Consider the following 27441-nt stretch of genomic DNA (forward strand, 5'->3'; position numbering starts at 1 on the left):
CAAATGGAAGGACAATAAATCTGTCCTGATGTCATCCACTGCATTTGGCATCACGCCAGAAGGAAGCTGCCAAAGATGATGTAAGGATCAGAAAAAAAGTCAAAATACAGTAGCCAGGTGCGGTAGCGAAGTACAATAAGTACATGGAGTGGACCTTATCAACCGTTTCGTCTCGTACTATCGTATCTCTATGCGAACGAAAAAGTGGACGGTCCGCGTGTTCGCGCATTTTCTGGACATGGCCTGCTGCAACTGATGGATCGAGTACAAAAGAGGTTGTGAGCAAAGTCGAACCACAAAGCAGCAAACGCTTGACCTGCTGGAATTAAAAATTAACATTACTGTTGCCTTAATTTAAGTGGAAACGCGGCGATCAAAAAGGTCAAGAGATCACGAAGCCGAAAGCGACGATGAAGAGGCGCAACCAAGTCCACCACAGAGGGGAAAGATCATTCCGCTACCTCCGGATGACGTCAGATGTAACAGGACTGTACACTTTCCGGAGCAACAAAAGCTGGGATCACACAATAGATGCCGAAATCCAGGCTGCAGCGGTAAATCGAGAGTAAAATGCACGAATATGTGGCATATTTCTCTGCTTGCAAAACCGTAACTGCTTTCTCAACTTCCACACCCGTTGAGACCCACAGTCCCCGATCGGGTAGAACTAAGTTTCACCACTCCTCTTCATTTTTTTTAAACTTGTTTTTTTCCTATGCTCATTTGTCTAGAAGTGCCAAATAAACAAGTTTGAGACAGATTGTACGAAAACTTCTTTCTTGGGACTGAAGAGGGTGCTGATGCAGGGGGAGAGTATTTGGAAGAATTTTAACCATTTGTACAGCTCCGGTCAATAAATCTGTTTTTCCCAGAAAATTCACATTACTTTCATGATGGACTCTGTATGTGCACTTTCGGAGCGTATTACACCTTGTCAAAACGGCATGGGTAGCGTAAACAGTGCTTGTACTAAGGCGGCACTAGAAATATATTCCAAGCTGTCCAAACTTTTCACTTATGGATTAAATCATTATCAGTGTATTTTGCTCTTTGTTCTTTATTTGGCAAGCACTTTAAAGCAGCGGCTTGTCACGTTTCTTACTCGGTAAAGTTCCTCTGCGCAGTTACTATACGAGTGAAATAATATTGCGCAACGAAAAACGACATGGACGTAAGAGAGGACCTCTCTGACGTCCGTGTCGTTTTTTGCTGCACAATATCATTTGAGTAATGGATTACTAACTTTCCCGGAATGCTGCTCTCATTATCTAAGTGTTTATTTCCTGTCTACTCTGTTTACTCTAGGGCTGTTTCAATGGATTTGTTCTTGCTGTGCACAAGGCTTGGAAAGTAGATGTCCTGTACTTTGTGATAGTATGAAGCAAGGACATATTACCGCTGGTCACTCACTTACCTGGGGACCGTCACAAAACGTTCAGCTTTGAACATTCGTATGTTGTCGGTGTAGTCGCTGTCACCCATGTTTCGGCACATTGATTCAAGTGTGAGCCCATTCACTTATTCTTCATGTGAGTAACAGAGCGGGCATAAGTTTGCGTGTGGGTCGGGGTAGATCCGTTTAGATAACATGTGAGAAGCTATACGCCAGGAAGCGGCGCTACTCCTTTGTCAATGTGTCAGAGTGGTACTTACTCGTGCTGTCGTAGCGGAGTTGAAGTCCTTTTTTGGTGGTTGGCGATAAAACGCTGGCAGACGAGCGAGTTGTTTCATTCTCAAGTAAAGCCGTGCATCGTGAAGGACCAGCAACACAGGCAGTCCTTATGTAACAACAGTCCATGAACTTAGTCACTCAGATTAATACCATTCCTTAATATCCCAGTCCCTACTTTTACGGCCAACTACACCACACATCTTCCCTCTACCGTTTCCACATTTTGCAGCATGACTGGAGCACAGTGCGTGAGCAAACACCCAATTGTATATCCGACAGCTGATCATACAGCAGGGAGAAGCAGTGATCGTTCTATTCTAGTTCTACTCTAATCAGTGCAGTGTAAGTTGTACTACATGTACAACCTCAGATTTCTAAGAGATAAGTTACTATTCACAAAGAGGAAGAAAAGGACGTGCCGCACATCCAGGTTCAAACATTCAAAGGCTCATGTAAGGACATGGCATCCATACTTCACTTCTCTGCATACAGCATTAATCTGATAGTTGTAATGCATATTGGATTGAAACCAGACATTCAGGTGACAAACACGAAGGAATTCCACGTCATTCAAACACACAAATAAATTGGTGCAATGTAAGTCTTTTTTTCTTGTGTGTGTGAGATGAACACTAGGCAGCGTTTTTACAATATTAAAAGTAAAGCAGCAAAACCACTAAGGTATTTTTAGTACCATGATTAAGAGAATTATCTGCTGACTCTTCACTTGCAGAATGAAGAAAAACAACAAAAAAGCAAATAAGAAAAATTCTATGGTGACAGCTTCTGGCACTACTTGTGCCGCTTGAACTTTCATGTCACTTTTCGAGAGAAACCACAATTTACAACAATTTAGTAATTTATTTTGTACACTGCACAAGATGCCTCCCACAAAACAAATGTCCTCCTATGTGTGCGATCTCCACAGCCAGCTCTCTCATACTCAATGGGGGGATATTGCGACATGGCGTCTTCTGACTCGTCGTCACTCACAACATCGTCCACTTTCAGGAAGGAGGCGATGCGGTCCAGGGTGTCTTTACCAAGGTCTGCCAGCTGAACTTGCCACGGCCTTGAAGGGGCAAGGCATACAATTTTATTTCTAACTATGCCTGTCAGCCGCCAGAACGGCAAATAAATACTGCAATTACAGAAAACTACATAAAAGTATTGATTCAAGCTAAACTGCAGTTAGGTTGCACTTTTAACCAGCAAGTCTACTGCTCTTACTCAAAGTATGAAACTTGTGCAAATAGTTCAGCGTTTTCGTGAACTGCAAGCAAGCGATACCAGCAGCTCAGAAAAACAAAAAACTCGCCGCACTAACACAAACCCAGCGACTTCTAGAACACAATCCGCAAAAGTGCTGATACCAGGTTTCTTATATTAAGTCACTTCTGAAACTAGATTTTGAACATGCACATGTGGCAACTTAGTAAGATGCAATGAAATGCATCTATTTCGCTATTCTAATTAAACAATCGACGACCGATAATTTGGATACCACAGAGAATGTAATAAGTATGAACTAACGAATGTCTGAAAAAGAAACAAATGTATAAAAAAATACAATTTTATTTACGTTCTAAGGCCACTGTGCAAAGAATAAGTGGTCGATTCGTTGCTGCATGCACTTCCGCTCACATGCAACCAAGTACGCCTTTATTTCTGCCAGTTTTGTGCTATCGCTGTACGCCGACGTAAGTACTGCAATGGCTCGTGTCAGATCTGCATGTGAATGCTCTGGAGCACACAGCACACCATCATCAGAGTTGCTGTTTGACGGTGGGAGAACTTGCTCAATTATTTCGTCATCGTTCAGTTCCGCACATGACAACACTGCACCGTCGACGTCTGCAAACTCTTCAAATGTAATGGCGGCAAAAATCATCACACCGCAGCCTAGCAGGTCATCAATGATGTCCGCATTTGAGCTTGTTGTGGTAGGCGGCAGTTCAGGCTCTTCAGCTGTGGAATCAGGCTCATTTGAATTGCGAGGGCACTGTTGGTGCCTTTTGACATGGCCTGCTGATAAGTTCACAAGAAAGATCTCTTGGAGCCAGCACAGCACTGTCTGGAATGCAACCTAAACAAAGAAGCACAGAATGGTAGGACGCTGTCCGAAAGGCAAACACGATAAACAGAATGATGAGAGCAGGCCACACACGGGGTTGCTGGAATACGCCGGAATACATGGACGAAGGAAAGCACAGGAGAGGCCCCGGCCAGCAGGGAAGTATTGGAAATAGTGTGGTGGAAGTGACATGCTGTTTTTCGCAAAGGACTGGTACCCCAAACGTAAATGTTGCCATAGCAACCACGCTCCTGAAGCTCTTGCTGCTGCTCTAGGCACCCGAAAAGTGAGGTACGTTTTTTTCAGCCTGTCTTTCTAGCAGCAGATTCTGTTCGCAAGACAACCTGGCTTTGGAGTGTGGTGTGTAAGCTTTAAAGTTGTGTTTTGGGTCTGTGAGTGTGAGTTGTCAGTCAGCGACAGACACACTCAAGTAATCAAGGCATGGGTCTTCGTCGTCATCTTCAAAATGCCACAGAAAAGCACAGAAGCACGTCTGCTTCGCTGAAGTTGTTGCAGAAGTTTTGTAGGCTCCGTTTCGATTTGTGTCGGCAGCACATACTACTGGCAGCTCATAGCAATGCAAGTTCAAAGCTCCCACCTATCTGCTCTGGCGAGCTGATTGGAGGCGCAGCAGGAGATGGCACACCAACATGGCTGCATTTCCGGCTTCAAAAACGTGACATCAAGGCCTCTCCTATTTTGTTTCTTTTCTCAATGCCAGAATAGGATGTGATGATCGCGATGTTGAATCGACCTATGATTCAGGCTAAGCCTCCAAAATTGGCATTTGGAGTTGAATCTCTGAGGTGCAGTGCTACGACCAAGGCAAGGCCTCAGGGATTATCATCTAGTGTGTGATCTCCGAGGCCATACTTGATGTCTCAGGTCTCTGAGGTCATACTTTGTCTTGTCATGGTTGCTGGAGCAAATAATGGCGGCAGAGTCAGTGCGTGCTACAGCCACGGACGGAGTCCGGATAATTGACTGTAGAGCTGGCAGCTGTCCGAAATATCAGTTGTAATTACACATTAAGTCTATGGGACCACTGACGGTGCTGCAAAGCTGTCTGAATTACCGAGCGTGTCCGGATTATTGGTGTCCAATTTATCGGTCGGCAACTGTACTCGGCGTGTCCAAAAAAAATTAGGTGCAGTGAGTCAATTAATTGTAGCTATCTAGCAAAAATAGATAACATCAGACAGTGAGAAAGCACATTGGCTTCCGTGGGTACCTGGAAGCATGAATGGCAGCTGGTTTCACGAGAGCAACACTGGTGCGGCATGATTGCAGCAAGTCACTGTATGATGGAAAGGCAGATGCACACAAATAGCAGCATAAACAGCATCCTCCCAGATCGAGTACAGTTAAACCTGGATGTAACGAACCTATATGTAACGAATTCCTGGATTTAACGAAGTTTTTGAATTCCCCAACGCTGCCCCCATTGAAGCCCATGTATTTTCGACCTTGATGTAACGAACGCGTTGCGGCGGTTAGCCTTGATGTAACGAACTCCCAAAGCTGATCAGTCATTACTTTTAGCACTTTTAAGGAAAATTCGGCCGAGGAAATGCTCTAGATTATTGAATATTAATGCTGTAAGGAGCCAGCAGCTACGCGAACGCCAGGGATTGCCGCGACCGAGCAAAGTTAGCGATGATGATGATGATGGCGGCAACTAGCGCCGCTCCGTGCCTAATGTAGCAGTCTTTTCAGGCTTTGCTTGTCTAGCGTGGCACCAGGTGGCATTGGTATCGGCAGCTGATTTCTCTTGCAGAATTATTTTGTTTCGTATGGATTTGAGGACAAGCACTTCTTCACGTTGGGATGCGGTCCTACACAGCCCCAACCTTGAAGAACAGTTATGGGCTGTCCAACGGGCCCGCGACGCGGCGGAGAGACTCGGCCTCTCTGTCCCGACGTGGGAGCGGCCCGCTGCGCGCTAGTGCGCGTCCTAAAGGACCCTAATAAAGTTTTTCATCCATCCATCCATTCTTATTTTGTGATTTTCATTTGTTTCAACGGCTTAGACACACTTATGTGTAAGAATTCACTTGAAAAGCAACGCTGATAGCCGGTTCTTTCATTGCCAAGGCGCCGGAAGGGAGAGGGGGAGGGACGATGACGAACGATATCCGTCACTTTTTTTTCTTTCTCTATGGATGCGTTGCATTCGCCATCTTGAGTGTTGTCCTGCGTTCTGCACGTGTGCGTGTGTCAACTGTGCTCTGGTACTGGTTTGTCCGACTTGTTTTGGAGGTGCTAGGCCTGCCTGTCGGCGTGTAGTCGTGCGTCTCCGCTTCTAACTGCGTCGTTGGTTGGTCGTGATGAGTTCTACTGCCAGAAAACGAAAAGTTCTGTCTTTTGAAGACAAACTCGCAATTTTAAATGCAGTCTCCGCGGGCGAGAAGAAGAAGGACGTTGCCACCTGTTTCAGCATTCCAGCGAGCACACTATCAACGATTTTGAGTGCGGAACACAGCATCAGAAACGCAGTGGAGTCGGGAACAAGCTCGAAGAAAAAAAGACTGAAGCTGTCCACATACACTGATGTGGACAAGGCAGTGTTCACGTGGTTTTTGGACACGCGAGCCAGAAATGTACCCATAAGTGGCGCGATCTTGCAACAGAAGGCAAAGGATTTTGCGTGTATCTTGGGTCATGACGATTTCAAGGCAAGCAACGGGTGGCTGCAGGGATTTAAGAGCCGGCACGGTGTCGTCGGAAGAGTAATCAGCGGCGAATCTGCCTCCGCAGACAGCGATGCTGCTGCTTCGTGGGTGGCTGACAAGCTGCCTGGAATCCTGAGTCGCTTCGAGGCGGCTGATGTCTACAATGCCGACGAGACAGCTCTATTTTATCAAATGCTTCCGGGCTGCACGGTAGCGTTAAAAGGCGATGACTGCCGCGGTGGAAAGCAGAGCAAGCTCCGCATAACGATTCTGCTGTGTGCCAACCTCGACGGCACAGACAAGCGAGTCCCGCTAGTTGTCGGCAAAAGTGCCCGTCCCAGGTGTTTTAAGGGAACGAAGCGTATGCCCGTGAAGTATGTGGCGAATTCCAAAGCGTGGATGACTCGGCCAATATTTTCTGAGTGGTTAAAGGAATTTAACCAGGACGTCAAGCGGCAAGGCCGTCAAGTTTGCCTACTGCTGGACAATTGCTCGGCGCACCACGTCGAGGGCCTGCAGCTGTCGAACATCGAACTGCATTACTTCCCGGCCAACTGCACGTCCCTAATACAACCCCTGGACAAAGGGGTCATTAACAGTTTTAAATGCTGTTACCGGCGCCGACTAATCCTGAAAATACTTCTCGACATCCGTCTGGAACGGGAGATGAAAATCGACATTTATCAAGCAGTCGAGATGCTTGCTGCCTCCTGGCAAGAGGTCAGGGCAGAAGTTATCGCGAATTGCTTTTTAAAGGCCGGAATAGCCAAAAACGCACGGGCTGGTGCCGACGAGGAGGAGGAAGACCTTTCTACTCCGTCCAATGTGGCCGAAGCGTGGAACGAGCTATGTACTAACGGTGGTGTACCCGACGACGTTGAACTGACTGACTTTTTGTTTGCCGACAACGCCGCCGTGACTACAGAAGAAATGTCTGATGCAGCAGTAGCTGAAAGCGTGCAAAATCCGGATGGCGGTGATGATGGTGCTTGTGAGGCAGATCCGTGTGACGTGCCTACTGCAAAGGAGGTGATGAACGCAATGGACGTTATGCGCCGTTTCGTCGGCTCGCTCGACGATGAAGGAGCTCTACACGATTTAGCCTCTTTGGAGCGGCGTCTTGTGCCTACACTCGTGCCGAAGAAGCAAGCGGAAATTACGCAGTTTTTTAGTGTAAAATAAATGATTGAAGGGTGAGTTCACCTTCACGGATATATTGAGCTATTTGGTTTCGTTTCTGCATCATTCGTACGAGCCTTCACGCGAAACCTGCATGTAACGAAAACCTGCATGTAACGAAAAGTTGCGAGCTTTTGTCAACTTCGTTATATCCAGGTTTAACTGTAGTATGAAAACAGTGGGCAAGAAAAAGGAAATATGTGGGAGAGGATATTGTGTCGTCATTTGTGACACAGAGCACACAACAGGAAACAAATTGCGCTTTAAAATTAATGGTGGAGTATCACTAGACAGTTTCAGCCTAACATAAAATATCAAAATCTTTGCAGCTGAGCTAGCGTCCGAGCATCTGTACGATTTCCTTTTATGGTTCTTCATGCAACACACACCATACACGTTCAGAGCGATTTCAATGGGGCATGAGTAAATAGAATATGCACACTGAATGCAGTAATCGCAAGCAGCTACACCAAAGAGAAAAATTGTCAGAAACCACTTCAGGAAGGCTGTCGACATTAATGTGATTAGCATTGAAGCAGTGGAGAGAAACACCGTACTGCCCCCGCCGAAATGCATCGTGTATGAAGCATGTATACTACCAGCAGGACTCCTCTCTCACGCTTCCCCCTGGACATGCTAGACCACCTAGCACCTCCGCCGCAAAGTCTACACATGGTGGATGTCTGACTACTATATGTGACACAGGTTCAATTCTGCATAGCACCAGTATTTTTAATTTCTCTTTATCACAGAAGAATGGCACATACCAGTCCAGTGGCCAAAGTTGACGTGAAAGGTTAAATGCAAATGGAAAAAAAACGAAAAGCGGGTAACATTCCCAAAGAATGCTAATAGCACTAAAATGCAAGGCAGGTGCTGTATTAGTATGTAAGAATTCTTTTCTGCCAACTCTTTTCATTTCAAAGTGAAGCTTTCTTTACCTCTTTCTCCCACTTTGCAGCTGCTGTCTTAGTAGACAAGAACTTGCAACACTCGGTAGGTGCAACTAGGCATGCAACTTTGAATATGTGCCCAATCTTGATCCATGCCCCAGAAATTATACGTTACACTAGGTATGTCCCTGGATGAAAAAAAGAACAAAAGGCAGAAAGGGAAGATGTCTGTAACATGAAAACTGTTGCAGAAGGTATCATAGATGGTGATCAAAGTAAGCAAGTAGCTTACTTCAGGAATGAAACGGACATACTAGCAATATCTCCAAAGTGCACTGCTGACGCCGACAGTGGTGCTTAATGTGACGATGACATGACAAGCTGTGGATCTGTGCTTCCTTCTCCACTTGTTTGCTCCGTGGACGCCAGATACTGCTCTGACCATTGGCGTTACAATCATGTCGATCCCACGCACAGTGGAAGTTGGTCTTAGCAAAGTTGTGCTGAGCCGGCAAAACGAAGCAGCTCACCTCGACAAAGAACGCACTGCCGATGTCAGTGATGAATGTGTCCCACATTCGTCAGGCTAGGCAGCAAAGAAGGATGATACTGTGCCATCAGCAACTAGACCTAAACCTTTAGATGCCACAAAGCTCTTGCACAACGGTACGCGCATTTGAAAAGGCCTATACTGGGCCAAACTGCAGCCGCTTTTGTCATCTAATTATAATGCACTGAAACGTTTTATCATGTTTTTGATTAACATAAACCGTTTTGTGAAACTTTGGAATCTGTTTTAGAGCGATAGCTGTGATGGGCTCACTCCCTTAGTCATTTCAATGTTCCCCAGTTTCTGTCGCTGGAATCCCCGAGTGCTTTGCCAGAGTTCTATACAAAAAGAAGCCTTGGTGCTCAGTAAGGATTGCAACTGCAGTCCCACAGATTTCTAGCCATAGATTGTACCTCCCGGCCACTCAACAGATCTGCAGCAACAAATACTGCGCATGGACCTCACCACACCTGGCCTCTTGAGCACATGTTAAATGATTGACTGGCTCCACGCTAGCAGCTTAGCCATAAAACTGTGCTTAGATGCAAGAATACAAAAGAAGCCAGTGGCAAAAAACAATAGGCAAGATAGGAAATGGGTGGAAGAAATAGCTGCATCTCTCTGGTTCTTCACTGCTGGGGAGCGTCACCTACAAAAAGACAGCTCATACTAGAGCCTTAATTGACCAAACTTTCTTGGAATTAAATTGCTCGTGTGCATTCCAAAATGTTTCCTCCAATCGATACTGCGCAAAAGAGTGCAAGATTTATTGCAAGATTTATTATTTAGTGCAAGAATATTGCACCAGCTATTGCGTCACTTCTTTGCACTAGGGCCGAAATTGCAAGTTTTTACTATTTACACTTTGTTTATGTCTGTATTTGGAGCTGAAACACCCTCTGTGAAGTGTAGAGGCCAATCCTATATTCATGCGATTCACCACACTTGCTGGTTCTCACCATGATTTCAACCCCCACCCCCACTCCTAAACACACAAAAATGTCATCCCTATTGCGCTCAACCAATACAAACTTCTCAGTAGCCTGCTTTTGGTTCCACTATGGCAACACCACATCAGGGTACAAACTTACTTTCAATTTCACGTTATGAGCTTTCGAACTGATCATGCGTACTCACATCTGTTCGACGTGGCATGGCAGCCTCATGGATCATCTGTTTGGCCATAGCTTGATCGCTGCACCCCATGCTCTGCACAACTTCTGGAAGCTGAGGGTGCCAGTAGACGGAATCGTAGGCGTGTAGTGCGCGCTTGTCCGCCGCCCCATGAACGAATGCGGCAGCAAACCGCAGAAGCTCACGATTGCGACGGACCTGCACCGTGATTAATTTGCTGTTGAATTTTCCGACATTTCAGTGCATGTTGAGACATGCAAGTACAGCCGGCATGCACTATGTAAAATGAAGTCCCACAGTATCACAAAATATGAAAGCATGGCTGATTCTGAAGGCCCTTCAATATGAGCAAGCAGCAGCAGTGGTTGTGCCAATGATGGTTCCACTGGCCACTGCTGGTAATGAGGAACCATATCCCTAAGAGCACAGGTTCAAGAGTGTTCTTGTTTTTGATATGAATCTGCTTCTTGTACGTGCCTTGTGTAACATAAGTAGCCTGCAATGCTTGGTGGAGAAATGCAAATTCAGGTGCAGAAATTGTCGCCATTACTCATTTATGCACATTAACTACAGAACAACAGAAAGATGAGCTAGTTGGTAAGGATTTATAATGCAAAAAAGGGATAAGGCATGCAGACACGGACACTAGAGAAGTGTGTTGTCGTGTTGCCCACTTCTCTTCTCTTGTGTCAGTGTCTCTACGCCTTACCTCCTTTTCTGCATTGTAACTACAGTCAAACCTCGTTATATAGAAGTTGCAGCTGCCACTAAAATGAGTTCATTACATTCTATATTTATTATAAATGTGCACACTAATATCAACGACACAAATTTGAGAGCGAGCCTACATGAGGGAAGGGCAAGTGTGATGCCGTCTGCCAGCATGGCAAGCCACCCAACGTGAGCTTTATTCTCGGTCGTTCATTTTCGGAGGTAAAATCACTTTTGCAACGTTTTGCATAACTAGCAACTGTCTCATCCGTTGACAGCATCCTCCTGGCACTGTGTTGAGCATGCTTTTGAAGTTGGGTTGCCAACCATCTCGAATTTAGCGCGACTGGCCTGACAATGTCTCGTGTCTCAACTTGACCCAATGGAGACGACCAAATTTCCCAGTTTAGTTTTTCTTTTTCTACTGGGATAACGATAAGTACACAAGATTTTATTTTTTTTAAGTGCGTGACAGCTCGTTTGCACATTCTTCATTTTTGTGTTCTGTTGCACTGTATTAAACGTAAAGGCAGTTTTGTTGTTGTCGTAGCTCCAGTTCTGTCACAGGCCCTAGCCTTTCGCAGTACCTCTATCCGTATTGGTAGCCATGACAGTCAGGCAACTATAGTGCCCTTTTGTTGTAAATTGCAACACCGCAGGACTTAAGTTGTTCGGTGTGGTTGCACGCAAAGACTGGCAGTGCAGCTTCTGGCACTGACAGGGTCGATGGTCGCCTGTCACTCGATGCCGTGTGGCCAATCCCAGCGATAACAATTGTGCGGTGGCGTGCCATTCCTGCCGGAGCCCAGCAAAACTCATGCCCACGTACCGACTGATCAAGTGCACATGAACACAGTGCGGCACAACACATGAACACAAGCTCAGCTGGACTGCCATTTTATGCCAATGCTTTTTCTGATGTTAATGCTTTCTCATGCTATCACCAGTAGCAATGCTGTGCTTGCGTTATCAGCAGGATCATCCGGCCGTGAGCGGTGGAAGAGTGGCACAGAATTGAGCGGAAGGCATCTCTACAAAATAGCAGCTCGCAAGTGCCAATTTACTTGAAAAAAAAAAATTTATTGTAGTCTGCTGGCTTCCCATGGAGTTGCAAAGCCATAACATTTTTCAATTTGGCTGTGGATGTGCCCACCTTCAGCCTGTCTTGCCGCTAGGAGCTTCTCTAGGTAATTTCGTATCTTCCTAGCCATGCTGACGGCCTCTGTAGTGCTCATAACGGTTCTTCCATGGTTCTTTGCTGACAAACACATTGTTCGGATTTGTTATGTGTGAGGACTGTTACAAGATTGCACGGCAGAGGCCGTATTCTCTGTCAGTTCCAGTCGGTGATGTGATCACTTTCACAATATTCCGCGTGACTTGGCACCAAATGAGTCACGATATACAAGGCTAGAGCACTTCTCACACAGTGCCGAGCAAACTATGTTAGCCCTAGCCAGGAATGCTGCCGCTCGTAGATGCCAATGTGTTCGGTGCCAAGTCACAACGAAGTGATTGTATCCTCAAAAATTACTGACCCAGGATACCGCCTCTGGAACGCATGCCTCCCTAGTAACATGTTTCGAACTGTGAGTGAGCAAATATTCACTTCTTTATATCTGATATTGCGCTAGACCTTGTACTTTCGGTACCGTTATAGCCATAGGTTAGCCCACCCAAATACTAGAGTGTAACCAACCAACTTTAATTTGCTTCATTATATCCAATATTTTGATATATCTGTGTTTGTTACATCGAGGCTTGACTGTATTCTGATGCATGTGCGAGTATGAATGCATGCCTTGTGCGGACACATAGATACAGCGCTAGCTAACTAGTCGAACAAAATGTGCTCGCCACGACCATGCAAACACCAAGACAAAGCAACACCACAGAGAGACTTCAACACACTTCATCACTGCGTGTATATGCGACCTCTTGCACGTGAACAGTTAGCCAGAAAAGTTTGTAAGATACAGGTTCCACGAAAACTGAATTTTTTTCGATGTGGTGGTTTCCCCATATAGGAAAAAAAAGGAAGATTTTCATCGGTTCCCTTTTCACGGGGAGCATGAGTGACATTATATTGTTCAAGAAATCTGCAACATTCAAGTTTGTGCGTCGAGGCTGCAGAAGCCACACTCAAGCTCTACATTCACACCATTCAGGCAGAAGTTTGCATTGGATGCCTGAATGATTTCCGATTGTGGCACCATCGTGGCTGGACTCACCATTTCGAAGGTGGTCTCGAGGACCGACTCATCCGCCCAACATTGCTTAAAGGTCAGAGATGTGAGGACGTAGTTTTGGCCCTCTGATGCAGCAAGTACCCCCAGCAGATGCGTAGTGTCGTATTTGTGCAAATCCACATTGATGCTGTAGAGCCGCTTACTATTCGCCATCCAGGTGAACAACGTGTTCTGTATATCCTCAGGGATGCAAAGGTCCTCAGTCCCTGCATGTTAATTTTTGCATTGTGGAAGCTTTGATGAAGAGCACGAACACACTTAAAGAGACACACACCGCAGCCCAGAGTCAATGACCAAGCTAAGCACCTCCATCGCAACATATCATTGAAGGTAATAGCATTAAAAATGGGACTAAGATGAGACTAGACGAACATGGCATTGTGTTCGTCTGCCCTCATTTCGGTACAGTTTTTAGTGCTGTTACCTTCAAGTTCCAGAGTGTACCAACCATCAAAATTCAACACGCTAATGTAACGAAGCCCTTTAAATGACCTATCAACCCCAGTCATTCAACCGAACGAATGTTTCCATTTGTTGCAAAGACACATATTATGCATTGGTGTATGGATCGAATTTGTACACATTACAGAAAACAACCAATTACAGTTACTTCATTCAAAAACCTAATTAATTACAGTTATAATGGTGGAACAGCCATCTGACTCTTTGGCACACATCTTGACGCAGGCAAAGTCCTGGTTTGGTGCAGCAACAAGCACTTCCGGCACAGTGTCAAAAGTACATCTATGCGCCATACTATCTCATCTTTAGCCGAAGTAGACAATAAATATAGCGGAGCCAGCTTTATGCACACCAATAAGGCATTCGGGATAACAATTACCAAAGCACTTACAATAGATTATCAAAGAATGCCTTTTTAGTTGCATATATTGGGGTATAAAGCTGCTTCTATAATTCTGACTTGCAACAGTTATTTGCGTGTTCAATGCACTTCAAGCGAGCCAGAGAAGAATTATGCCATATCCAATGTACATTCAGGATCTATGTGAAGAAAATCTTTCACAAAACTGTTATAAATTTACCCATTTCATTTCTGCATCTTTGGCTTAAAAGAAACTGGTGTGCCCACATATGCTGTTGTGCATCCGTGCTATGCAATGTGACAACTCTTATATTGCCTTTTATTCATTTTGAATGTACCACCTGCTTCTTGGCCAATCCCCCATTGTTGCAATGTGCCATGGTATGGAATTCATCATCACAATCAACTTGCAGCAATCATCTCAAAGAGCTAGTCGACATTGGCATGCTAGAAGAATACCGTATCTACTTGCATAATGATCGCACTTTTTTGTAAAAAAAATTGCCACCAATTCAGGGGTGCAATCATTACATGGGTTAAATTTCCCGCGAAAAGAAAAAAAGTTTTTTCATCTCGCATTTGCTGCGGGATGACAACAGGTCAACAAACAGGCGGCTGCCACTGTAACAGTGTGGGACACCAAAACAAAAATGGCGGCCAGCAGAGCAAGCCGAACGTGCCGAACAAGATCTTTTTCTTTTCGCGAGTACATTATGCGCATTGAAACAGTTCTTTCCGTATCAGTAATGAATAATATTGTTAACATCGGCAAGTCTGTGGCAATAATACTGCCATGTCCACTTTGGGGGGACAGAAACAGAAAAACAGATGGGCATGCTTGGCTGCCAGTGACCTAGAAACACATGGCGGATATGCTGCGGAAATTTCGGCATTTATTTTCCCTACTATCCTAATACGGCACGTTTCCGCTAAGAGTGGGCGAATATCTTAGCTGTGTTACAAGCGTTGACATATGAATAGGGTACACTTCTAATGTATCAGTGTAAACATGGCTATATCGTTGCCGCTCGCAATTTGTTGCATGCCCACGAGTGCAGACAAGAAGAATGGAAAGGTGCCTTTTTTTTGTTGTTGTAGTTGACCCCAACCATTATAAAGCCTACAAATAATAAAGCCAAGGCAAGTTAGGTTGTAGCTTTTTTTTTTTTTTTCATGGAAGTGTGGAAAGTGATAACGGACTAAAATGGGGCATCTGCTCAAGAAAGTTTGGTGCGTGCAAACTGCATGGTATGCCTTGAAGTCGTTCGCAAAGCACTCAACAGCATTCGACAGATGGTCAGAGCAATCATCATTAGCTAGACTTGGCACATGACATATTGCTGCGGCAAGTTCGGGGTGCGCTCCTTACACGGGAAAGAAAAAAATTTAATTTTGATGACAAAATTCAGGGGTGTGATTATTACGCAAGTGCAATCATTATGCAAGTAAATATGGTATATATGTGATTCTGGCCTACTGGTTAGAGCATCAAGCTGCCATGCCAGGGCGCTGAGGTTCGATCCCAGCATCATGCATGTAATTAGAATTTTTTTTCTTTTTCTTTTTTTTAAGTATGAGCTATTTGACAGAATGGCAGCAGCTGGCAGCCATAGTTAGGAAAGTCTGGGAAGGTTTGCAAAGAAAGCTTAGCATTAAAAAAAAAGAGAATATGAGGCAATGTAAAGAATACCGCACTCTAAGGCATCTGCAACTAGAATGAAGTCACGGCGAAGGCGCCCAAAGGTTTCGTTATATTTAATGTACCAAGTTTCTCCTGCATAGTAACTGCGACTTGGACCATGTGGAAGACGACATTGCCCGAGTTTTTTTTTTTTTTTTTTTTTTCTTGAGCAAGCTCCGCACTATACTAGTACAAGGAATACAGAACTGCTGAACAAATGGAACAAACAACAAGATCGCACAGTGGCAGTAGGTTGGAACCTCAACCAGAGAGAAATACAACAGGAGAGCAAGAACAGCAAATGGAGGACCAACGGAAGTGGCTATATCTGTGGCTATGGCTGCTCCATTGACTTGCAGGTTGATGTTGATAAGGTTTTGCTTTTTTTACTAGTGAGGCAGCATGAATAGAAAAATGTTTTCATTCTTATGCTTCTTTTGATGTAAGCTTGGTGCAATTTTACACTAAAATTCCGTATTGAAGCAGATGGTGCAGAGGATTGCTCTTGGCGCAGTATTTCTCAATTGGCGCAGCTGTTTCACCATAGTGGTTACCAAACGCTGCTCTGTGAAAGTAACTAAGCAATTAGTGAAAAAGTAATCAATTATGTTTAGATTACTTCCCTCCGAACATTTAGTAACACAGCACAAATATAGTAAATAGAATGAGCTGGCCTGGCTCTTTCAATGCGTCCTCTGTAGGTCTTCACACATTTATGCCCACTAACTATTGCTCTTGAAATTTTTTTTCGCCAGCAGTCGCTCATTTCTTGTGAAGACATCTGCAGCGACACAGAAAAATCGCTCTATGTGCGCTCTTGAAAAGTTGGAAAAATCAAACGTGGGCGATTTCCTGGCATCAACACCAAAAGTAGCTACTGCTGTCGAGCCATAGCAGTGCCTGTTCAGTTTGTCAGCCGGCATCCGGTGGAGTGTTAAAATGAGGAAACAAATACTGAGCACCCAGCTTTGCCTGTCTGAACATGCGCTTCGCAAGGCTGCTGTGTGGACTGCGCCACCTGTTACAGCTTGGCTCATAAAGCCCCGGATGCCTCGGCAATGTACAAGTCAGGCCCCAATGCCCAAGTCTAAGACTGTCATCTGCCAGGCTTAACAAGCAGGCACGTTTCTGCAAGAGAAATCCAGGACGTTCAAAGTATGGTGCTTTACCTTAATAGAGAGGTAGCCTACAGATCTTATCACATGACCTCTATTGTATGTTGTAACAACACGACAAACGTCCTTCGGACCACACATGAATAGTTGTCTTCCCAGAGGCCTTAATTTCCAGTTTCCCCCTGACAGAATTATGTTTCCTCATTTGTTCAAATCATAGTTCTAAACTATTGTGCCTACATCTCATACGTGTACATTTGCTCTGCCTATATCCCGATACAATTTATTTTTAAACTTTTCGTTAATTCAATATGCCACTTGTGCCAGGCAGAAGGTCTGGAAAAATGAGTGCACTGTGCTAATGCGCTTGCAATGTGTCTTATCTTACTGTGTTGTCGTTCCACCTGTTGCACCTGACACATACTTTCTGCTGTGAACATAATATTCAATATAGCAAAGACTGCAAGAGGCCCTGACATGCAAAGCAGTCATGCAAGTTCTTGTTTTTCTCAGCGAGGTCAGTGACATTTTATGTGCAATGTACGTTCTGCCAGTAAAAATACACTAGTATTACCACACATTCAGTATAACGTGCAAAATTTCATTTTGGTAGCATACTTATAGTGCAATTCAGCCCCATACTAATATGTAGCAAATGTGTATCCAGCAGAGACTTGCAAAAATATTTTGAGCCTAAAGAAACAGAGCTTTCGACAGTGCCACGAGCGTTAATGTCACATAAATTATAGCTATCTGAACCTCTTATGTCCCAGCGAAACATCTACAGGACATCCAGGCAATGCTCGTTGTTTATAGCGATATTGGCTACTGAAAAAGGTAGTTAAATTACAGCATGTGTTACAGAATAAAAGAAAGTAATTGATTAAGCAGAAAACAATCAAGAACTATAAGTGATTGTAAGTAATTATTTACATGTAGTTCATTACGTACAAGTCTGGTATCAATTGGCCCAACAAGCAACCACCTTTGATTAGAGAGTCTCTGGGAACAGCCCACTATACTCGGCAATAAGCCGACCAATAAATAGATGGCAAACAAAGGGTTGGAAGATGTTTGCAGCTGATAATCACCTCACAGCTGATCATGCGGGCTTAAAGAGTCAAGACGCAATGGGCCTTGGCAGTTCATCTCCCGGGTGCACGATTTGCTACTGGCACACACGTTACATTATGCCACTGTCTGAATTGAGGTAGTTCTCGCAGCCACCTACAAGCGAGGCCAGTAATTTTGCAGAAACCAGAATCATTGCTATTGCTGACAGCATTATGCAGAAAACACATCTTTATTCTATTTGTGCGTGGGTGTCCTCGGGGGCCTATCAATGTGTGCGAGAAAGTAACCTACTTCTAATCTAGAAGCAAGGCACTGAAATTTCCCACCAAAATGCAAGAGAGGAGTGTACTGATATGGATATATCAAGGCATTTCCAAATAGATCTTAAGTTCAATACAATTTGATTCTGTAATTCTTTAGGATATATATATATTAGGAAATGAGGCTTAATATCCAGATTTTTGCAGGCTCACAACTGAAGGTACCTATCCCGTTCAGGAATATAAGAAACCGAAATCTTGATCCATGCTCATGTGTTAGAGGCAATGTGGTAACCTTACTTAAGTTGTAAATCAGGCACTCCTAGCCATTTATCGTAGGCTATGCAGGAGACGCTGTTGGGAATTCTCACTACGAAAACAGCATGGCTAAGCAACGCGGCAAGCATGTTACAGAACTAAGCCCTTGTATTCGGATACCCTCCATGAATTTGGCGAGTAAGTAGGTAACAACTAAGGTGTTGCACCTTCAAAATGAAATTGTTCAATATTATGCAAAATTATACCTTAATGTGCTTTCAAAATACACAAGAGTTCACTAGTGTGTGCGCGTGTGTGGGTGTGTGCGTGTGTGTGTGTGAGGAGAGAGAGAGAGAGGTTGTTGTTGTCAAAATCTGTTGCTTGATTGCAAGAAACAGCTTGTTTTACAAACAAGCTGTTTTTCACTGTTCCTACGTCTCAGTCACTTGCGCGCTGCCTGCCGCAGCGGATACTAACGACAGACATGCAATCACATGGATTTTGGTACACTGCCACATCTTGCATAAATTTTCACTGCAGAGGATGATTATGATATGCTGGAGCGTGGCTGGATGCTCAGACATGGGTATCGTGTTGCAATGAAGCTCAAGCAATTAAATAATATCTGATGATTGCCTCTCGGTAAAGGGCACAAACACACACACAACTTATATCTACTTCAAAACCACTCAAGCGGTAGACAGCTTGGCACTGCTTGTGCCCCTGAGCCTCCGGATTAGAAATGTAAGGCTTTGCATTAATCACGGTGACTCTGGAATGATTCACTTGTTTGAACCTACCGAAAATGGAGAGACGCTCTATGCTGACATTCTTTTGAAAGGCTGAGAGGAGCACTAGCTGCAAGTCTCGTGGTATAGGGCCCAGCCGCAGTTGCAGCTCTCGTAGCTTGGGTGTGGAGGTCAGGTAGAGTGACAGTGCATGAACTGCAACCGAGCTGGAATTCTCGCCGACCTGGAGGCTGAGCGAGGTAACGTAGTCCCCCTCGTCCGAGGACAACGCACGGCCAACGTCCATCAGGTTGACATTGTACAGGCAGTCGACAAAGCTCGCTGTGTCTCCAGGCTCCCATAGAGGAATTAGTTTATTCATGGTTCCATTGCTAGACATGCACCTGGGCCAGAAGCAGACATGCTGATTTCGTCACAAACTTTGTGAAAGTAAAGCTCACATCACCATGAAATGCCGCTCCTAAATTTTATAACCAAATCTGCACTGCATCAGTCAATTGCAGTGACCTTATACCTGAAAATTTTAGAATGAGATAAGTCCATTTGATCATTTGGCTAAAAAAAAAAGCATAACTGATCCTCCATGCAATGCGGTGGCTAGCTAGCTCATTTGCGATGATGACCTTATTTTTTTGTTTTATTTTTATCTAGCACACCCTCATACCAAAGGTATTACAGAGAGGAGTGGTTATACAATCAACAAGAAACAATAAAATGGGCAGTAGATTAAAGTGCATACAAGAAACTTGGCTACTAATACAATGCTAGCTAATTACTAATAACGAGAAATATAAGCTTAAAGCAAATGACAAAGAAATGAATAAAGTAATAAGCAATATGCAGTGTGTATTACAAATAATGGACATTTATACATTAGCTAATGCTTGGTTAAAGGCATATTTATCATTTATTGAAACAATGTCCAAGGAAGGTGGTTCCATTACGTATTGTGAAATAGAGGAAGAAAGACACTGAATGAATTTTCATTACGACAAATAGTCCCCTACCTTTGACGATGATGAATGCGATGTGATGAATATGGGTCGAGGAATGATAATGTTTCACATTACAGGGTGATAGTATAATTCATGAAATAGTGTTAATCTGGATACCTTGAAGCAATAACTTAAAAACTAATGGCAATGATGGGATAATTTTCATGGCACTTTTGCTCGAAGTATGATTCTGGTTAGATAAAATGAAACTAACAGAGTTATTCTAAAATAGTTCGACAGATATAATAAGATTGTCATGACATGGATACCAAACTGTCGATGCATATTCTAGTTTCGGATGTATTAGTGTTTTACAAAGCAACAGCTTTAGGGTAGACAGCTGAAGAAAAATTTTGGCCTAACATGGGATGCTATCCCCAGCATACATGCTTGTCCAAAGAAAAACAGAAATTAATATCGAGAAACTGAATGCAGTTGTTAATCGGCAATTCAAACGTGAACTTAAGTCCTACTGATGACCATGTATGCTGGGGATATCATCCCAGATCTAAGAAAGCCTTGTTGTGCTATGACAGCGCACACTCTAAATTGATTAAGAGAGGCATAGAAACCACGTGCATTAAGGTAGCACTGAGTAATTCGTGTGAGCATGAGTGTGATCAAAGTTTTTTAAATCAGATAGCGCGATTACAGAATGCAAGCTTTCCCAGTTCTGTGATCACTTCAGTATGCGAAGCCATCTAACAGAAAGAGAAAAGAATAAGTTCCGAAACATCACAAAATAAAAGAATAAAGACAAGAGACAAGCGCACGTGGTGCCATGCTTGCACAAGTTGTCACACAATCTAAAGAAAGTTTCCAATAGACAATACTAATTTGGTTTTCAGTGCCCCGTGTAAGCTGTCCTCGATATGTAATTGTATGAAAACGCGCGAAAGGCCCCTGTGCACCACAAATTACAAATCCTGTTTCACTGACTGCAGGCGCAACATTATCCATCAGATACTGCTGAGCTGTGGAACAATTTATATAGGTCAAATGGGACAGTGTTCCAGTGAAAGAGCTCGTCGGCACAGCAGTAACCTAAAGAATGGCTATGGGAGTCATTTAACAGGACACTGTAACAAGTGTGACTGCACTCCCATATTTGAAAAAAAGAATTCATAGGGAAAGGAAAATGTAAGAGGGAAAGGGAAATAATAGAGGCTTATTACATTAGAAAGGAAGGAGATAAATGTGTAAGCGCTCCCTCTTTTGCCTTGTCGGGAAAAGAAATAGCTTTTTTGGATGAAATATTATGATGTTGCTGATTTGCGGATGTTTTGGCAACTGGTGTACGCATGCCTATGCTGAAAAAGGTCTAAAATGGCTGGAGAATTTCAAGTAAACTTCCAGTTGGCCGTCAGCGCTTGTCTGTGGTATTTGTTTCCTCGTGTCCTTGTTTTATTCACGCTGTTTAACCTCAGTTCTAAATATGAACCAACTAGCCCTCGTCAAGATCTTACTAACACCTTTCATGGTTGATAGACAAGAATTCCGAAAGCTATTAAGGATCTCCGAATGAATAAAAAAGTGGGTTATTTGTTATAGAATGTCCATATCTTGCCAAGAACGTCTATAGATATGTCTTTGCATGCACTGCCCTCGTCTGCAGTAATATTTACTTTTGTATGCTAAGAAAAGTTAGGGTACTTTTCCAGCATTTATAAAATTTCCAGAAAAAAAAACTTATTTTTCTTGGTTTTCTTGCAACTTCAAAATTTCTAACAATTTTACATCACTAGTCGTGACATTCCGTTGACGTTCTCCCAAATTTGAAGCAGAGTTACATGTTTGTACGTTGCTCCATTTCACCCATAACAGCGTTGCTGCACCACACCTCAATGCACATCTGGACACACACACTGCTTCACGAAGACTGACAGACCTCAAGCTTCAAGAACCCGACTGTCAACCAGTGGTGACAACTACACCACACACCAGCCACTCATCCACTGTATTCAATAATCACAGGTTGTATTTTCACAGCTCATACGCCAAGTAACTTCAATGTAAACTTTCCTGCACACTCATGGCACAGGACACCCATTTCTGCTATAACCAGTTATGTGTTTTCATGGCTCTAAAGCAGTATGCAAGCCACAAAATGGTTTAGTAGTTCAGTCACAGCTCGTTATAAACATTGTCACTGTCGGCAATCTAGCAGCTGCTACCCAAAGGGGAACTCCACTCACCTCGCTGCGGTCACGACGACGTCTGCTCGAGTGTAGATGAACACCCCACGCAAGAAATCTGCATCGTCGACGATGACATCGCCCAAGTGCAGCTCTGTAAATGATGGGGAGTTCTTGGAAGCCGCCAGGAGACAATAAACCATGTGGGGTGTGCATGGCCAGTCCAGGGTCAAGCGGCGCAGCGACGTCCCCCTCTTAAGCGCCTTGACCACAGCGTTCATGCAACCTTCGGGCCCCTAAATGAAAGGAAAAATAAGTAAAGGCAGTTGTGCCTGTTAATTATCAGTTAGGAGTGGACCCAGGTTTTTTGATGATGTGTGATGGGACAGGGTGCTGTGTTGAATAACTACGGTGATAATGACCAGCTCGTGAAGAATTCTTTATTGAAATTGTTACTGTATAAATTATGAACTACAAAATGAGCTGATTGTGTTCTTCCTTGACACTCTCTTCCAAAGGATTGCTTTCTCCAAAGGACACTAAAGCAAAACATTAATCACAATTAGGTCAATAGATCATTCGTCTAGAAGTCTATCGTCGTTTTTCAGTGCCGAAATGTGACTTAGTTACATAAAAAACAGCTCCCATTATTATATTTTTGTAAGAATTCCACAAGGCTTGCTAAAGAATCTTTTCACTGACTAGTTTGCTCATCACAAACGAGATGGCACTTACGGCGCACCAAGCCATTTCTTGACTCAAGGCCTGTCATACTGCCTCAGTGGAGGTTCACAGCCTTCCGATAGAGGCGGATTGCAAAAAAAAAAAAAAAAAAAAAAAAAGCTCATGTACTTTAAGTACATGTTAAAGAATGTCAAGGATGGAATTGAATCCAGAGACCTCTATACAGCATCTCTCAGAGCCTCTGTTTTGATTTAAAATGTCAAATGCCATAATTTGATTTATATGATTTCCTACCTCAAACCAATGTGCATTGTGTATTCATTTGGGCACTGACACTGCATGGCCACCTTTAAACAAATTAGAGTCAATACCTCCATAATTGAGAGCTGGATTCCCACCATTAGAATGCACTCTGCCAGATAGGCAGCTGATGCACAGGTGTGAACCTTAACACACAGCACAAATAAGTGCAACGCAGTGAACACTTCTAGGTAGCAACCTCACGTGTTCTAATACTTAGCACAGACCTAAATGAGGTCAGTGTACGCAAATGTGCTGAACCTTATCTGCCAAATGTGCAGTGTATAGACCTTCTCGCTGGGCGAGGAGGAAATGGCACGCGGTGAGCCTTTCCTCCTCTCCGGCTTGTGCGAGCCGGTGCAGCACTGCTTGAATGCTTTGCCATCGCGTGCTGAGGAACGATTTAGAAATGTCCTAGCTCGTTCTCCATGATATGTATGTGACATCAGTTCATATGAGGGGATCGAAGAACCAATGCGTAGCTCTTGGGTGCAGCGGTTACTGCAGTATGCAGGAATTTCTCTAGGCTGCGCAAGCATGCGACACACACTGTCAGCCACGGTGTTTGTATCTGTTGTGAACTATTTTGGCTGTAGCAGTTCTTACTGAACAAAGAGCAGCAGCGTCTCTGAATTGCCAGCGTGAATTAGAAAACCTCGCTATCTGATCGCTTGGCAAGAACTGGCAAGAACTGCTACAAGAACTGGTAGGAGTGCTCGTATATGGCCAACCTAATGCAGCCGCGAAAGATATAAGCACCAATCATTATAAAATACTTGCATCAGCCACCGGCACCATTCTCACACACCTTAAGTCTAGTACACCTGCAATCACTATGCTATGCCTACATTAGCCCACTGTATGAGACAATGGCGTTGCTCAATAGAGCGATCACTGCGGTGTTGATAAACCAGCATGATACGCAGTGGTAGAACAGCCATTTCACCTTTTGGCACAGGTCCTGGTGCAGGCAAACAGTTGATTTTCCACAGCAGCAAACACTTTTGGTGCAGGGTCCAAGCCGCGTGTGCTTATCATATACCATGTAGGTTTTAACTGATATATTTAATGTGCTGTGGAGATGGGTTTTCACGAAGCTCACCCTGCAAGCACGGTCAGGAAAGAATGCAATGCTCCTCGACACCACAACGCACAAAGGGTGCTATGACCGGGTCAGTCGATACGGTGCAGAGGAGGCACCACAGACAGATTGTCAACAGACACATGTTTATTAACCCAGGATGCAACACAGTGTGACAGTCACGGCTCATGCGTAAAGGCTCACTGCAACACCAACCAGTATGCACGACTGCACTGAACGTGACATCACGCAATATACTGTCATGCCATGCACCTTAGGTAGTTTTCCAATAGGGGCCGCAAAGGTTTTGCAGCCGCAAGAAAAAAATTAAGATAGCATCAGCACCACTACGCATGCGCGAGACGCAACAGGATTTGACGTTTGAGTCGGAGACTATTTCACAGAAATAGCGCAGTGACCCAAGCTCGACGCAAAACTTTTACGTCAGCAAACATGCCGTCACCTATCAAAGTGGCAGCTCTTGCCATGTACAGTCGCTGTCTGATTTTTCGTACTCCAAAAATTCGAACATGCTGGATTATTCGGTCTGCTTCGCTGCACCGCCATTCTTCCCATAGACCATAACGTGTAACATCTGCCAAAAGTTCGGACACCTTGCAACCTCTCGTCTGAATTTTTGGACACTCCTTGAGCCAACTCGATCGAAAGCACCATGCACCGACTCTGACCGGTGCATGGTTCGGCTTGCTGAACGCCATATTTGTTTTGAACGGAGCCTCCTTTCTGCCCCACGAAGTTGCGCTACTGCAAATCCCCGCTCATCATCATCGTTTCTGCCTGGTTCATGGCTACTGCAGTTCCGGTCTCATCTTAGTAAGCCATGTCAAGACAATCCAGCAGCCGATTTGTTTGTTTCTTCGTGCATGACGCTGCGAGTAGGCCACGTTTTTCATTTGTGCGACTGGTATTGGTGTGACGGCGTGGTGATGTTTGCTTTGTGTGCTGTGTCGAGGTTGCGGTGATCCAACGTGGCATACGGAAACATAGCATCAAGTGTCTAATGGCACCGACAGTGCCCGCGCAGACTGCACTGGGGAATGCCAGCAAGTGGGTGCTGGGAGCCTAGGATTTGTCGCCTTCCAATGTGCACCCTACTGACGTCGAGAGTGTTCTGCCGAGACCTGTGCAGTGGTTCCGGACACCGTCTCATTTGACAGTTTCACAGGTGCTCACGCTGCTGTACTCACATACGCAGAACTCGATGACGGCAAATCATTCTGCTGATCCGCCAGACGATGACTCCGAGTCGGAAGATGACGCACCATGTGCTACACTGCCGTCGCACGCGGAGCGTGCACAACAGTGACTGTGCTTTCAGCCGCCTATAGTGACCATACGACCCTCTCTGAGATTCAGGCTTATCTGATTGCGCGTAAACGGAACAGCGTGCAACAGCGCATTCACGATTTCTTCAAGCCTACTGCGGAGCCCGAATAAGTGCATGGAAATAAAGGATTTCTTTTGTTTCTTAATCTGCTTTTTCGGACACCTGTTTATTCGAACATTTCCACAGTCCCCGTGAGGTCCAAATAAACGGTCGGCGACTGTAGCACATTTGATCTCATTCGCTAATACCATTTTTAACTATGCACTACATGCGATTCTGATCGCCGCAGCTCTTTTGCGAAGCCCTGCTATCACCCATGAACATCGAAAAAGCTTAATTTTAAACCTAGAATATGACATCCTCGTTCGGCAAGCTCCATGGTACCACACAGGTTCATTGAACACCGAAACAAAATGCCAGCAAGACAGTACAGCGGCACTACATTGTACTTTTGTCATAGAAAAATGCGCGAATGATGAACCGGATGGCTCCGACGGGCCCATAGTTTCTCACTATATAGTGAGTTGTGTAAAAATGGTTGTATATAGTGAGTATTATGTAAAATATTCACCAAGGTAATTTCGAATAGAATTAGGACACTTCACTTCAATAAACCAAGAGAACAGGCTGGTTTTAGGAAGTGCTATTGTGCTATGGATCACATCTATGTCATCAATCAGGTAGTTGAAAAATCCGTGGCGTACAATCAATCGCTCTCTATGGCTTTCAGAGATTATGAAAAAAATGTACTCATACTGGCACTGCGAAAGTAAGTCCAGCGACACCATAACTGCACCCCAACTATATAGTGAGGAACTCTACGAACAGGCCTCTGCTTCCTTCTATGATGATGATGATATCATGCTGTTGGTTTTGATTTCAGTTTTGTTAGCCGCAAAGCACCAACAGAAGGGGGGATTCGCTGTTATGCATGCTTTGGTGCCGGCTCGGCGCAATTTTCAGCTAAAATGCCATTTTGGCACAGAGTGGTGCAAAGGACCGCTCTCAGCGCAGTTTGGCGCAATTTCGCACAATTTGCACAGCTGTTCCACCACTGTGATATGTATAAGCTTTGTGCTTGGGCACTGCCTTTTTGCCCTGTAAAGCAGTAATATCCAAAGGTGATCACATAAAAAGAATCCAACGGCTATTTACGAGGACACAGTTTCTATAAAACAGGCGAGTGTGTGAACACTGATAAAAAAAATGCTTTTTGTCCTCTTTTCCCGCAAAAATAAAGAGAGAAAGAAGAAAAACTCTGGCTAATGCTTCACTAAGACCTTGCATGGTCATGCCGCATGCTTGTACCATGCACTATAACCATGAAGATCTATAAACCCAGCATCTACCACTGCTTCAGATACTCGCACAGTCCTCAGCCACTTGCCCAACCACTTCACACGTGCAGTTCACACTGTATGGTATGCTGTTATTACTAACCATACTATTTTATTCGTGGGTGGAAATCTAGTCGAGCAAACGAAGTAGTAGTGCTATTCACAAATAACAATTTGAAAGCTTGTTGAAGTTAACAGCACCACTTATTCCACAGCAGAACGGTACCCATGCTGTTGGGATCGTCATACGTTTTGTAACTACTCATTGCAGCTAAACCACAGCTTAGAATTAGTGAGAAAGTTGCAGTAAGGTCACATTCGGGAAATGAATTTTCAGAAACTCACAACTGTTCTCCGAGGTTGACAGTGGTAGCAAACATGCACGTCCACATTGCGGTGGGTGCTCTGTCTGCCTAAACGCTAGCAAAAGCTTTGCCCATGCCAACTTATATCACTTCAGTACATTT

At 44.3% G+C, this 27441-nt stretch overlaps 1 protein-coding gene across 3 annotated transcripts in view; it reads right to left on the bottom strand.

The window, feature by feature from the left end:
• Positions 1–2513: 2513 nt before the first annotated feature.
• LOC126537879 (uncharacterized) overlaps positions 2514–27441 on the bottom strand; it is a 59231-nt gene continuing 34303 nt past the window's right edge. For 2 of the 3 annotated variants that reach the window (XM_055074506.2, XM_055074505.2), the window contains 5 exons: positions 22285–22520; positions 19146–19477; positions 13117–13340; positions 10178–10372; positions 2514–2744 (listed from right to left, as the gene is read on the bottom strand). In XM_055074506.2, coding sequence (XP_054930481.2) covers positions 2712–2744; positions 10178–10372; positions 13117–13340; positions 19146–19477; positions 22285–22520 — 1020 coding nt within the window. In that variant the 3' untranslated portion in view covers positions 2514–2711. Of the gene's footprint in view, positions 2745–8538; positions 8679–10177; positions 10373–13116; positions 13341–19145; positions 19478–22284; positions 22521–27441 lie in introns of all 3 variants that reach the window. The other variant, XM_072287937.1, reaches the window with a different exon arrangement.

This window comes from Dermacentor andersoni, chromosome 4, assembly GCF_023375885.2.
Source record: "Dermacentor andersoni chromosome 4, qqDerAnde1_hic_scaffold, whole genome shotgun sequence".
Classification (NCBI taxonomy): domain Eukaryota; kingdom Metazoa; phylum Arthropoda; class Arachnida; order Ixodida; family Ixodidae; genus Dermacentor; species Dermacentor andersoni.